The sequence below is a fragment of the Cyprinodon variegatus genome, unplaced genomic scaffold, assembly GCF_000732505.1.
Source record: "Cyprinodon variegatus isolate N-32 unplaced genomic scaffold, C_variegatus-1.0 Scaffold395, whole genome shotgun sequence".
Taxonomy (NCBI): Eukaryota; Metazoa; Chordata; class Actinopteri; order Cyprinodontiformes; family Cyprinodontidae; genus Cyprinodon; species Cyprinodon variegatus.
Window position 1 is genome coordinate 720,184 of NW_015150848.1, and position 15,701 is coordinate 735,884.

The 15,701-nt window shown below is 37.6% G+C and overlaps 1 protein-coding gene across 2 annotated transcripts in view; it reads left to right on the forward strand.

Moving 5' to 3' along the window:
- The window catches only part of LOC107092790 (neurexophilin-1-like), a 28,676-nt gene extending 14,238 nt beyond the window's left edge, over positions 1-14,438 (forward strand). The window contains exons 2-3 of one of the 2 annotated variants that reach the window (XM_015387447.1): positions 2,235-2,331; positions 11,497-14,438. In XM_015387447.1, the coding sequence (XP_015242933.1) occupies positions 11,503-12,270 (768 nt within the window). In that variant the 5' untranslated portion in view covers positions 2,235-2,331; positions 11,497-11,502 and the 3' untranslated portion in view covers positions 12,271-14,438. The remainder of the gene's footprint in view (positions 1-2,234; positions 2,332-11,496) is intronic. The other variant, XM_015387446.1, reaches the window with a different exon arrangement.
- The last annotated feature ends 1,263 nt before the right edge of the window (positions 14,439-15,701 follow it).

Genomic DNA, 15,701 nt, shown 5'->3' on the forward strand with positions numbered 1-15,701 from the left:
AAATACAGATTTGGTGCTGCACGCACAGTTAAAGGGCTCCACAGTGCTTTCTGCCAGAGTGGTGGTGCAGAGGTAGCCCATTTTCCCATCAATGTTTTATGTAACCATTTTTTTTTTTTTGAAAATCGATACTAAGAAGTGAAAGATCGATATTATATTGGGCAGCTGAATATCACGATATATCACCAAAACGATTATTTCCCACACCCCTAATTAGAAGGGCGGTGATCTGTTGGTCTCAAATAGGCATTCTATTAAAACCAGTTACTGGCGGCCATAACTTGGCTTTACCAAACTGACTGCAACCAACCTTCCCCATGAAGGTCACAGCATTTAAGAGAAAGCTGGGGTGGTGGGTCGTGCGAATGGAAATGTTGAAATGTTTCCAGAGCTTTAGAACTTTATGGAGAGTCATGGCAACTATTCAAACTATGAAATTATTGCCTCTCAACTTACCTCACCTGCTTGAAAGTTTCTATAACTATTCACCAAATTATGACAGGCCAGAGAAGTACAACTGGATATGCCAGCCTATCACCAGCTTCACCACGTTATCAGTCATCAGAGCTGCAGAACGCCCTATTCGATCTCTCTTCTCATCACAAATTACTAATTACTAGTTTCTGTGCAGAAATTTGACGAATAACAACCGAGTACACAGGACCTTTAAAAGCTGCAACTGATGTGTTGTTTCCATTTGCATCCACATATCTGAGCGAAAAGACCTTTTCTGCACTGAAATACATAAGAAACAACTACAGAGCATAACTCCTAAGTGTTGAGAGTGATTTCTGTGTGGGCGATTCTTACATGAAGCCAAAAAGCTGGTCTGTTCAATGTGACACAGCCGTCACTTTCAATAGTTGCAGAAAAACATCTCCGCTTTTGACCAAAAAGTTATTTTTCATTTTAACTCAGAAACAGATGATTAAAATTAGACATTGGCTGTTTTCTGCTGTTATTTGTTAAAATGATAACAGCAAAAGCTTTTATCATTTTATTTCATTAAAAGTAAATAAAGTTTGCGTTTGTTTACAATTTAAATGCAAAATGATGGGATGTAGCAACCATTGTCGGTCTGTTCGAAAAGTTAGCCTCTTTATGCTGCTTGATGTTTTTCAAAAAATCCAATTGTGTTTCAAAGTAAGATAATAAAGAGAATAAGGGGTGAAATGAGTTTGTACGGTAAGTGCTTCTCTGATAATAATATTGATCAGGCATTGGACAGCATTGCATGTTAAATCTCAAAAAGGTTGAGAATCACTGCTTTAATCAACCTAGCTGACAATACTAACACTGAAGATCCGACCAATTTTAAATAGTTTGGAGGCATTTAGGAACTAATAAAAATAAATATTTGTAGATAGAGAAAAGATACAGACATTTTGTAAGTCCTGTAAGATTTCCATGAATGGCTAATTAGTACCAGATACTGGTGCTAAAGTTAACAAAGGCTTCTAGGTCGCTCATCTGAGCTTTCCTAAAGGACTATTTTATGTTTTTAAGAATCTAAAATGATTCTTAAAAATTGAGATTAATGAATCCTATAGTCCATTAAAATTCAGATTTTCAACACTGTGTGGTAAGAACCCCTTAAAGTAACACTGCTTATTATTCATTTGCACTAGCCAAATATTCTACACTAACAGATTATTTAATTACAGTTTGTGATTTGTGAAGCTGTAACTTGTTTGTAAGAGAGTGGATGTTTTGTTTCCTTTTCTGTCTTTGTTATTATCATGAACCCATTAAGGAATATTACTTCCTGAATTTAATATAGTATTACACCTCTTTATAGGATTGTAATTAATGGTTATTTTCATTTCGGAATATGGTCCGCACTCTGCAGCAAAGAATTGGTGCAAAAGCATTCCCTGCTGCCACTCTCCATCCTCCTTACACTGCCAACCTGTCGATATTATATAATTTAAAAATTTGATAGGCAATTCCGAGCCCAGCTTCACTCCGAGCAAAAAAAATGAACTTGGTTCCCAGAGGAAAAACTCACCAACTCAGCCTGTGCAGAAGGAGCCAGGTGAAAGGTTTGAGGATGCATAAAGGCTGGATGGATCGGGGGAAGGGGTTTCAAATAAAAAGATTCAGTGTGGTGAGTTAGTCACCCAAGGCAGACCTTAAGCTCCCATGACCCCTAAGAAGCTGGAGTAAATTATTCATTGAGAGTCAAATGGCTTGTTTCTAGTGAAATTACCTTTTTCTCCCACTTCTCTTTTCAGTTCTAAGCCAGAAGAATAATTAGGCCACTTCAATTTTCCGACTTTAATCATCTAACAGAGAAATCACCTGCAGGGAGCATATTACATCTGGAGAGGGGTGAGTGGTGAAAAAGGAGTGGAGGAAAAATATAACATCAATAGAAACAAAAATCATACCAATTTAGACCTTAATGATAAATTAATGTAATTTAAAAGATGACTGCTCTGCAGTCATAGAAAAGCAAAGTGGTGCCTAAACATATCAGCTCCCCTCAACAAGTTCAAGCTTTTGTTGTGCATTTATAAGTCATAACCTTACTACTAGTGTTGTTTTTCAATGAGAGAAAAAAAGATGAAACAAGTAGAAGCACTGAAACAAAAGATGCTATCATGAGGGATGGGAATAAAGTCTCTACTATGTATATTTAGATTGAAAAAGAAAGCTGTCAGCATTAAACCTTTATTCTCACATATTTACTTTTATTATAATGCATTTTATAAATAAGGGTAACATTATTCTGATGCCAAATATCCCATCTTCTTTTTGCTCTGACTTTCTTCACTGGGGATGCAGGGATGCATCGTGCTCTTGAGCTGCTACATGTAAACGCTCCACTTTGATCACCAGCTAGTCACCAGCTTTGTCTGTCTGTCACTTGGTGCTCAGCAGACAGGGTGAGAAACAGCAACATGCTGTGATCAAACACATAACGTCTGTAGAGTTAAACCCAAACAGCTAAAACTACACTAAGGAGAACAGAAAAACTGTGCTTAACTTTTCTGCAGTTTTCTTTTGACAGATAACATTTGTGAATTGTCTGTACTCATGTTCATTCAGATTATAAAATCAGCTACTTTATTATAAATAATTTCAGTATGTCTTAGCTCTTTGCTTTAAAATCAAAATGCAAATTTCACTTTCAAAGGAAAGCTGATCAAATTAACATTACCAAAAGAAAAAATATATATATTAAGCAGACAGCCAATCCACCATGATTCCACCTGCTGTACAACCAACACATTTAAAATCCTTTTAGTCAACATCAGTGGTAAGAAAGAAGTACACTCCTAACTCTGGACTGTACTGAACTGAACATTGTTCCACGTATGTCCAGTAACAATGAAAAAGTGATTTAGAAAACATTTCTAGTTACTTTATAGACACATTACAAATCTTATTGTGTATTCAGACAAAACACAGAGTCCGCTGTTATTTCTGCCAGCAGCGTGTGGAATTCACCGCTCTGTATTTAAGATCCACAACATTTACAACCTGGACCATGTCATCAAATAGGAGGAGCTTTAGCTGCATGACGTCTGGTACCCAACTGATGAAAAAAAAAAAAAAACATTAAAAAAAGATCATATGTGCTGCTGTTGTTGCAGAGATATTAAATATATTTTTAAGAATATTCTTTTAAAATTCCCTTTTCGTTTATATTTCAATCCATTTTTTCATCAGTGTGCGAGACGGGAGGTAATTCTCGGTAGGCAGGTGTTTCTCAGCACAACACCGGTAAGGGAAAATGTGGACGGAAGTGTAGAACGGCCTTACGTAAACATATCACCAGGATAATTGACAATTAGGAGGACCTCTTATTTTGATGATCCACCCGGAAAAAGAAAATCCACTATACCTTTAAGAATCACTTTTAATTATGGCTCAACCTCCCAGCAGACGTTAGTGCTATGCTCGTTTTCTGATATAAAGTTACTGCGTTACATCACATCTCATTTCTGTGCTGGTATTGAATATAACATGGAATGATGGTTTAATAATCAGTAAACTACCAGCCTCCCAGAACTATTGCTTTGGACCTGCTGTTACCTATGGCAACCCTATATCATTCCCTGTTGAGGTCTCGCTTTTTACAATAAAATCACAGGTGAAACTTAAAATCACAAACTGCTGCTAAATTGTTCTCTATGCACAACTAATAAATTACTGGGGGAGAGCATCAATTTTTAAAAAATCTGCAAAAGCACTGAAAAAGAGTTAACTTTGGTTCATCCAGAGCTGCATCTGAATGACTGTCAGATTCGATACTTCCTTGTAAATGTGCCCTCGCAGAAAGCACCAATGCTGGGCAGTCGGCAGTGACAGACTGGTATCTGTGCTGGAGGTAAGGGAGCCAGCTAAACCCATATTGAGAGCATTCCTTATTTTTACCTTTGTTAACATAATTTTCTCCTTCTTTTGAAGTGAAAAAAGCTTCACCTACAACCAGTTCCTGATTGGTTGTCATGTCGTGATTTCATAGAAAAGCTCAGCTCATTTCAACTTCAGCGATAACCGCTCCACTCTCTCCATGTGGTGCTGCTGTTTGACAATACCTCAGTTCTATCTAGTAACACGAGGTGAGAGCGGAGCACTGACCGCCCTCACCATGTCAGATTCACCACCAGCTGCTTCCCTGCCTATTCACTGCGCTGTTCGTATAGGAATTCAATATGAATCCACCGCACTCACCTCAGACAAAATGCACCATTAGAAATCCTTCTTGTTTATAAACCTTTCAGAATGCTGAATATTCACACTTAATTTCATATACATGCCTCGATCGTGTTAAGGTGGAAATGCTTTACATCTAAGAGGTTATATCTTCTTCAACCATTCTTTGGAGTTGCCCATTTGGATGTGGATCTGGTGACTTTGGAGGCCTTTCAACCCTAGAAACTACTTGCGACATAAATCAGTTTAGGATGATTTCTACTTTTTGAAATGATGCATTAGCCAGAAGAAGCTCTCTTGGGAGCTTTTAACTGTCCCAAATAGATGGACATGTTCAGGAACGTTATTCAGTAAAGCTTGGGCAATCCAACAATGCTCAACTGATACTTAGTGTGAGAAAAAAAAGATATTATAATAATTTAATATTACTAAAAACTTTAATATTAGAAAAAAGACATCATGTTGTTTGTAAATGAGGAGACGTCACAGGCTCCAGCCAAATCCAGTTAATAGACAGTGTTCAGGACCAAGGACAATTATTTAATTTCCCAACCTTTATTATGTTCATAATAAGGATGATTACTTTTTATCCTGACAGAAGAAATGTCATAATTAGATAATCGGATTTAGAAAGTTTTAGCCTTAAAACTCAACAGGTAAGTAATATTAGAGTTAAGCAAAAAACATATAAGGATGACAGAAAATAATCCTAACATAATTTGTGGTCTCGCCTTGTGATTCATCATTCTGTGATTTTAGGAGTGGTGATTTGAGCCTAATGTTGGATTTCTACTATTTTCTATCAAGTCTGTCTATTCTTTGACCTCTGACATACCCAACACCTTTTCACCCAACAACAGATTACAACTGTAGCTTTTCTCTGTTTCCCATTTATTTCTGCAAACCAGTTAGATGATTTGGGCTGAAATTAGCAGTTAAATCATCACTTTCTGAGATATTCTTTAAAAAAGTCCTTTTGCGAGCAACAACAGTGCTACATTCAGGGTTAAATTCTCCCCCCTTGATCTTGTCTTATTCTGTTTACATGTTAGTAACTCATCAGCCCCACATCTAGATACAAATATGCACTGACTAGTTGTAATGTGAATTGCCGATTCATTATTTATCTATACAATTGATTGATACGGTGAACTTAATGAACTGGTAGGTAAGTGAATATTAGCTGGGATTTGTATGTAATTTGTATGACTATAGTCCTGGTTCAAACATATAAGTAGTTAAGGCAATAACAGCAGGAATTACGTTTGTGCGTAATGAACCTCCAATTAAATATATCTACACATAAATCAAAATCATTATCTGTAAGTACATTTTGTTTTTTAATTAACATCTCTTAGGAAATCCCATTTGCTGGGTGTGAAATACAAATGGTGTAAAAAGTTATTCTCAAAAGCATTTTGTCTGACTGTCAACAGATTTTGAACAACAATAGTACATCAAACTTTTGTATGTCATTTTTTTTTTTTTTTCTTTTTCTTTTTAAATATCAGAACAAAAACTCTCAGAAATTGTCTGGTATGAGAAGGCAAGGGAAGTTTATTTGTATAGAACAATTCAGGACAGAAACAATTCAAAGTGCTTTACATGAGATTAACAGGTAATTGTAAGGAAAATAAAAGCCAGTAAAGACAAAAACTGATAAAAGCAGGTAAAACAAACAAAACAGTTTGACTGCTAAGTTAAACCAATGACACCTCAGTTAACAATTTAACCTCAGAGCTGTTCTTAACAAATAGTTGTTTTTGACTCAGGCTTTCGGTACTTTTACAGTCTCCTGGGAGTTTTGTTCCAGATAATCGGAGCATAGGAACTAAATGCTGCTTCTGTATAAGAGTAAAAATAAATGAAAAGTTTCTAAAAAGTTTGCTAGCCCTAACGTCTTTAACCACAGTCCTCAGAACAAACTAGATTTTAAGTTTTTCCCTGCCTCCAAACCTCTGATTTAACTAAAAGGCTTTTTTAACAGGCTTCCTCAGCAGTTGGTGACTGCTGAGGAGGTGATGCAATCATTTGATTTAGGCATGCTGGAAGAAAGAGAGTTCTAACACATGCAGGGTCCTGAGAACCAGGGTTGAAGACCCCTGAACCTGTTAATCAATTAATGAGAAAATATCTATACACAAGTCCCTTTACAGGTATAACAGCGAGGGTACCTCCAGGTATTTGCCCTCACAGGGTAACCACAAACTTGAATTCTAAATAATCTTCATATGTTCATGTGTGCTGTTACTTGCAACACAGCATTACTATCTGTAGCTGAGTTTCCCTAAAAGTTTGACAGGAATGACAAACATCTTTCCAGAATTTAGTTTTCAAAATTTCTACAATATGCACAAAAATTATTGTAATCAAGCTCTGCTTCCACACACAACTTGCCAAGAGCCCCTGGACAAATGTGTGCATTTAGTCTAAAAATACTCTGCATGCACTAATAGATGGGCATGAGCTGATACTGCCAACCTAGTTAAACTTGTGGGACATCTTGGAAATCTTTCTTGTATTCCAGGGACTCACAGGGAGCCACAGAAAATAAACAAATATATATATATATATATATATATATATATATATATATATATATATATATATATATATATATATATATATATATTTAATAAACAGACTTGGTTATTAAAAGGCTTAAAAGATAAGGTGCTGCCCTAGCGATGTTAAACAAGAAGATGAAATATCTTCTTGTTTAATATGCTATAAGATTTTGCTATAAAACCTAAGTACCTTTTCTCATAGCAAAATCTTATAGCAACCCAATTGGCTGGGAGCTACCTCACATTTAACCAAACATTAAAGTCACATGACTGCAGTCAGGGTTGTGAGGCTGAGTGCAAAATCGTTGGAGATTAGACTGGGTAGCAGGTAAAACCGCCTGAAGAAATGGGCCTTGAGCAACTGCACTGGCTTTGATAGGTGTGTAATAATGACATCTTTAGGTTGGCATTAAAAGGGCATCGTTCTTGAACTCATGTGTTGTAAAAAGTTTACAGACTGAAAAATGAATGTAAAGACATTTAGAAAGTCTGGTAAAACATCAAGAAATACTATTTAAGATGATCACAAGAAGGTTTGATGGGATGAACTAAGAAGACTGCACAGTACTCACGCAACATGCAGGCTCAGAAGTCTTTAATCTACAAGTCTGTGACAGGTCTCGATGCTCTCTAAGACTAAAAACACAGATTTTGGTTAATTCAACCTGTGATCTCTGTTCTGTATCACAACAGCGCACATCTGTCACCCCAGGGAAAAGTGTAAAAATCGGATACCTGTCACTTCAACAGGCGGATTATTGCCAGTGAAGCAGGAAGGCTTATGACAAGCGTTCTCTTCCCTGAACTTCCTGCTGGGAGAAAGGCCTCAGGCCCGTGCTCACTGAGCCTGAATGACTCACAATTACCAAAACGACAGAGCCCACAGTCACCTCCCTTCCTCTCCAGCCGTTCCCCTGACTCACTTTGCGCACATGACAAATGACAGAATCGCCCTGAACCTCCGCCCCCTCTCTGAAGCCCGACTGCCCATCGCCCACACTTTGCCTGCAGTACTTAGAGTGCCAATAAGTCTGACCAAGTACTATGAAATGCAACAAACTTACTGCAACATAAAATTGTTCTGGCATTTCCAAAGGGCCGCTGCACCATGTGTCCAGTTAATTTGTCATTGAAGGATGACTTTATCCCACCTTGTTTAAGATGTGGGGGAAAAAAAACAAATTACTTATATCCAAAATATATCCAAAGCACAGGCATTTTGGTAAATAAAATAATGTCTGTGAAATCACTTTAGAACATCCTGTTAATGTAAAAAAAAAAAAAAAAAAAAGTGCATTAATCTTTAACCCTATTCTTTACCATCTCAATTTGCTTACAGAGCAGAAGTTGTAAGACTGCTGATAGTTGGATACTACAGCTCATATACTTTACTAGTTAAACGCAGAGAGGCAAAATAGTTGTAGCAGTATGCAGTTTTTCCAGAGTGGAGTAAGGGCAGCAGAGCTTGTTAAAATATTCACTAAAGAAAATTGCTTTTGCACGGAAATGGCAAAAAATACAGGATACTTCTTTCATAGGAACATGCATATTAACATATATAAAACATTACATCCAATTTTACTTTAAACATGTTTTTTTTTTTTTTGCAGCATTAGTTATTACTGCAAGAACTCAGGCTTTTCCTTAGCTACTGTATATTATGCTCAGTGTAACATTTGTCTTTCACAACGATGCTGGGTACTGAATCTGACACCTCCAGCGGTGCCAGACACTTAAGTCTTCTGTTCAACAATAGAACAACACTAGCTCTATTATTTCTTGTGCTCAGCGTTTTGGGATCCAGGCTGAAGACATGCTTAAAGTGAAACCAGAAGTATAAACCGTTTGCACAGAGACACCCGCCCAATTAATCACAAAGTGATTGTAGATCTAAGGGTCATTATAAAAATATCAAGTAATTTTACCATTACAGAAGGTGTTTTTATTACAAACAGCAGTGGATAAGTGCTTCCCAGTAGGTACTACGTAAACAAGAAAACCAATCAAACACAAATTAGCCAGTAGAAGCCATGGGCAATGCCCTAATCTTTACGCCCTATTTCAAACTATTTCAATTTGAATCAAGTCTGTTTTTCTCAAATTAACAATGAAATCTTGCTGGCGGAAGAGAAAGAAGTCTTTGTCAGGGGTGTTATTGGTGCTTGTGGGGATCTAAAGGACCAGAACTTAGCACTGTGACAGACAGGTAACCAGGACGTTTGGCCTATGGAGCCCCTGAGGGAATAAATCCAGAATAAGGGAAAAAAACAAGAGTGTTCTCAACTAAGTTCAAACATAAGACCACAACCACATCACTGGTAATCTTTTCATGGCAATTGAAATGCAATGCCTATCTTAATGAAAGGAAATACATGTTTTTACGGAGACAGAAAATCAATACCACGGACTGACTGTGTTGCAAGTTAACTAATGTGACTGAGCCTGAAAAACCTGCAGAAAATGGAATAAAAATGAGTCAGACATAATAATCCTGACTAAGCCTATATAAGGAACCTCTGGCAGTCAAGACAGTCACTGGATCAGAGCACAGACAGCGATGCATGCATTATGCATCACTGTAAAATCTATTCAAGTGAAGCGCACACACATATTACATTTGCATCACTTATTGTTTGCATTTATACAGCTCAGAATTCATTGTGTCTTCCTGTATGTGTATCTCCAAACCCAGAGCATTCAACAATACTGAATCCTTCCTTGAAACATTAGACAAAAGATACCTGCTAATAGATCATTACCGCTGAATAATTATCTATTACTTAGCCACACATTTACACACTCTTCACAAAGCTACTGCTGAGCACAGCGGCACTATCTCTTCTCCTTCTGTCCTCCTCCCCTCCCCCCAGGTGATGTTAACATCTGACAGCTTTGTTTATGTGCCGGTAGATTTTTTTTTCTTTAATTAGAACACTGGAAGTCTTAATTGGACATTACACTTTATTCTTGGGCCCTCCTGCCAGCCCACCTCCCCTTCCCCTAACTCTTTGATCCTCTGACAAAATTTTCCAAGGCAGTAGCAGCTTCCTCTGCACGCTGATCGCAGTGCTTAAGAAGCAGAAAGCTCACTTTCACACACAAGAAACTCTCCAGAGTATATGGCCCTTTTGGAGTCTTTGTCATTCAAGGTTTTATGCATACACACCCCTGCTAAAAGGAAAACTTGTGTGAGATAAAAAAAGGTTGAATAGTAAGAGAAAAAAAATTGTAGATTTATATATATTTTCGGGGAAATATGTTAAAAAACAGGAAAAAGGTTCAAATTTCTGTTTGGTTGACTGCACACCATTACACACCATTATGATAAAAAAAATCTCTAAAGCCTTGTTGATTAATGAAATAGGGGCTGATGAATCAAAGTCTTACTTTACGGTGAGAGTTTCCTTTGCCAAGAAATTGCAGATTGCATTACCAATTAAGCATAAACTTTAATTGACAAATTGGCAGTATCATCATGATCTAAGAAATATTTTTCTTTAAGGGGATAACATCATCAACAGCAATAAGACAGCCTAGCAAGAGTCAAAGTATAGATCTGACCGTAAATTGTTATTAGATATCTGACAAACTGAAGCCAGAAAATGTTACAAAGTCCTGGTGTCACCTGCTGATAAAAACCTATAAAATAAGACTAAATATTGAAATTATATCAGGTACCTAAACAGTAATGTACATTCTTCAGATCTGGTGTGTGTCCGAGAATGCACTATTAATTAAACTGAGATTTAGTAAAGGTTAAAGCTGTAAATGAACTTGTTTACTCTGACTGCATAAATCAACCTGTAAACCTCTGCTGTCAAAGAAACATTTTGTAATTAAGGTTCTTTATTGTTTCACAGCACTTCTGAAGAAAATTACCTACTCTAACAACTATTGATTCAGCTGAGAAGGACCACCAGAGCAATATACTCCATCTGAATTTAGTTTAGGTGTACATTTTCTTTGAGAGGCTGTACTTTGATTCCTGTAACCCTGACAGTAGCCCAATATGTTCAAGGAACTGTATTGTAGCTATTTTCTCCTGATGTTAAGGTATATTAAAGATTGTAAAAATGTTAAAATATGCCACTTTTAAGCTCCTTTTAAATGTATGACTCATTGATAAAATTAATCATACATATAAGTTACCATTTCTCTAAGACAATCAGTAAATTGACTATCGATTACGTTTTTTTTTTCATTCTTTTAACGAATGCTTTCTCTTTCTTTTACTGTTATCTTCATCTCAACCAACTACTCCAAGGTGGCGATGGGTCAAGAAGATGGCTCCTCAAACCCCAAGAGCTCTTCAGAGGCCTCCTCTAAGACGGTGGGCCTTCTGAGTGGTCATGCCTCTAACTCACCCCTGAGTCGATGGATGCAGCACAGTAAAAGCAGAGCGGCTAATTCCACCTCCTTGGAGCTGCCTTACCGCTCCCCTGTCCCTTTCTCCAAGCAGGAGTTCTCCAAACAAGAGTTCTGGGAGATGTTAGGCAGTGATCTGCTTAAACCTGACACCTCCAGCTCCAGAGTCAAACGTCGGCCCATTGTCAAGACTGGCAAGTTTAAGAAGATGTTTGGCTGGGGAGACTTCTATTCCAACATCAAAACGGTGAGGCTCAACTTGCTCATCACTGGCAAGATAGTGGATCATGGCAACGGCACTTTCAGTGTATACTTTCGTCACAACTCAACGGGCCAGGGCAACATCTCGGTCAGCCTGGTTCCACCTGTAAAGGCTGTGGAGTTTGACTTGGAGCGCCAGAGTGTTGTCTACCCAAAGGACTCCAAGATCTTCAACTGCCGTGTGGACTATGAGAAAGTGGATCGAAGCAAGCGCACCTCATTGTGCAATTATGATCCATCCAAGACCTGTTTTCAGGAGCAGATCCAGAGCCATGTGTCTTGGATTTGCTCCAAGCCTTTTAAAGTCATCTGTATCTATATTTCCTTCTACAGTACAGACTATCGCCTAGTGCAGAAGGTTTGCCCGGACTACAATTACCATAATGAGATGCCCTACCTGCCCTCAGGATAGAGGAGGCATGATGGGTAGGAGAGAGGAAAAGAGGGGGGTGTGACTGAACAAGTGAAGAGGAAACCCAAGTGATAAAAGTTGCAGAGGCAGCAAGACACCCTAAAACAAAACAAAACATGTAGCCTGACCATTGTAAGATGTAAGAACATATATGCAAACAACAGTATGCAGTTAAGAAACATCCTGAACTAACAATAAAACTCTGGAACCATCAACCAATACATTTGTACCTCAGTCCTGCTTTTAAACTCTATCATCTAGGCCGCATTCCACCAACCGTATAGTAATTTCCAATCCTTATCTGAATGTCCTTTTTAATCACCCTTTACAATTTTGCTCTTTTGCAAAGTCAAACAGCAGTGTGTGAATTAAAAGCAGGCTTTTAAATGGTCCAGTAATTCATCAGAGAGCTGCAGACAGATTCAGCGTTTATGATAATTATCATGTCGTGTTTAACATTGTGCTCTCTAAAGATGATTTAAACAGACCACGGGGAACATAAAGTATTCATTTGCTCACAAAGTGCAGATGAATGTGGTGTGTAACCAGCCACAGCATCATTTTAGAGTAAAGCCAAGGGCAGACGTTCTATGTGCCAAAACTTTATTATGTGTCTTCTGATTCAAACATCCCATCTCCATATTACTAATAAACTGTTTTCAGCTGGCAAAATCCAATCCCAATATATCCCTGAGTTAAATTCCCTCCAAACAAAATTTCCAAATAAAAAGAGATTGCTCGGCAGCATTTCAAGGCCAGGGCTTAAGACAAGCTTGGTGTGAAGGAAATAATGAGATGGTATGCTGAGACAGACTTGAAACCTCCACACTGATGAGAGAAAGTACAAGGTAGAGGGGTGAGAGATACAGAGATTTAGAGAGTTCTGTTAATTACAATGGAGAACGAGACATGATGTATGCGGCTCCATCTATTGTCCCTTCTGTATAAAAAAGATTACATTTTGTTGCCGTCAGGATTCCTGATTTCACGCCTTGATAACTTTGACTGTGTGAGGGAGACTGCTCTCTCCCTTGGCAAATACTGCATTCACCAAAGTAAACCCACTTATCTTGAATAAATGAAAATTTTATCATAATAATTACATATAATTTAATCTCTTTTAGATGTGATTAAGGTTTCAACAAGAGCACCAAATTTGTTCCTAAAAACAAGTCGCTGGGAAGAAGGATAAGAAGTCTTTCAGGAGGATTGTTTTGATAATTTCCCATCGGGCAAATGGCCAGTTTAGCTCCTGAGTTAACTGCACTCGTTGAGATAAATGACCACTGGCTGACCCGTCTCATGTTACTCACACAAACAATATCAGGGACACCAGCGGACAGCAACAAAATAAATCAGCCGCTCAACATGTTTTCATGCTAAAAGGTTATTAGTGTCCTATTTATGAGGACACAATGTCTTTTTGGTTAATTAGAATGAACATTCACAAGACAGGTGTGAGGAACCATTAGACTGAGGTATCAGATATCCATTTTGGTGCCAATGTACTGTGACATTGGTGATAAAGAACAGATAGGTCCACAGGAAGGAGCTGAAACAGCATGCTGCAATCCCATGTGGACCCAAACGGCAGTGAATGGCCAATGTAAAGCCTGTCTGTGGGGGCAGTCACATAAGGCCTGTACCAGTGTGTCACTTTGCTTACTTAGCGTTAGCACAAAAACTAGCATTACGACAATTACCTTGAAAAACATTTGTCACCCCTAAAACCTTTACACATTTTGCCACATTGCAATCAAACCTCATTCTATCTTATAATTTTATGAGACGTAAATGAAATGTAAGATTTAATATTCTCTATTGTTGAATATTGCAATGATGATACTGATGCAATAGAGGTACATCCTCCTCATGCATCTCTTTTTTCCAGCCTGTCAAACAGAATTGACATACAGTAGCAGGGAGTCCCTACAGGTGGCAGTTATTAGGCTGCAGAGCGTAAATGCATCATTCTTGAAATAGTTCAACCTAAGCGTTAAACAGTCCTTAGGGTTTGCAATATCTCATAAATTCTAATGACATTTATGGTTTCATATATTTTTAGAACTCCTTAATAGAGTAGTATTAAGTATTGCATAATTATAATGTGGAATGATTTTTAACTTTATTTTTCAAATGTTTATGAACCTACCGTACTTTAATTGGATCCCTCCAAATACAGTCTGGTGCAGACTGTAAAAAATAATCTCTAAAAGTATCAACAGCAAGGAACACAGCAGACCGGTCAAACATAAAGATGTGGAGAAATTTAAAAAGCAGGATGATGTCATAAAATGATAGACTCAGAGTATAATGAGGTCCATTATCTGAAAAGGAAAGGAATGCGGCACAACCAGAAAGAAAAACATTGTTATAAATGAAACATGGTGGTGGCAGTATCTTGCTGTGGAGCGCCCAGGAAAAAACTACTGAGATAATCCTGTTGGAGATTCCATAAGTTTTAAACTGAAACACTGGTTAATCATCACACATTCACGGCTAATTTGGAATGAATTAGATCATGGAATCATTAGAATCGCCTTGAAATAAAATCTATTTAGAATCTATTGGAAGATCTGAGAAATGCTGTTGATATGTCCTCTTCACAACCAGACTCAGTTTGGGCTATTTTGCCTATAAGAATCGGCATAAATTAGAGATTTTGAATTCACAAAGCTGGTAGAGATACACAAGAAATGACTTGCTGCTGGGATTGCAGCACAAGGTCGCTCCATTACGTATTGACTCAGGGAACCGAATCCAATCGCCTGACACAGATTTGTATTTGGAAGAAAAACATTTTGTAAACTCTATAGTTTTTCTTCCTCTTCACATATTTATGCATTTCTTTAAATTAAACTGAGGTTCTAACATTACAAAACGTGTACATTTTCAAAAGGTATAAATATTTTCAAAAACAAAGTTCTTCATATCTGCAAAGTTCTTAGTTTTTTTTACACTTTTCAGCTTGAGATAGCTCATCTCTGTTAAATTTGTGTTTGCAGTGCAAACTCCAGTCGTTGACAAAAATATCAACAGGGAACAGGCAGCAAATTCACCTGTGGCCATCATGAATGTTGTTATTCTGTCTCATGCCTTCTGTTCTTCTGTCTTCTATTGTTTATGTTTGCTTTGTATTGGCATTGATTTTACAAACCAATGTCCCATCCATTTGTTTATAAGTGTATCTGTCTTCATACTTTCATCAAGCTAATATCAGTGGCATGTATCAGGAAATGCAAGAGTGGCTGGTTTCAATTCTCAGAAAGAATAAATAAATGCAGAGCATCTGTGGCGCATACGTTATAGGTTAGGCAGCAGCTCAAACCGAATGCCTGACGTCTGCTTGAAGGTCCTTTTTCTGAACTGCTGGCCTGAATACAAAGTTCCATGTGTCTCAAATGCATCAACCAGCATGAAAAAGCCACAGC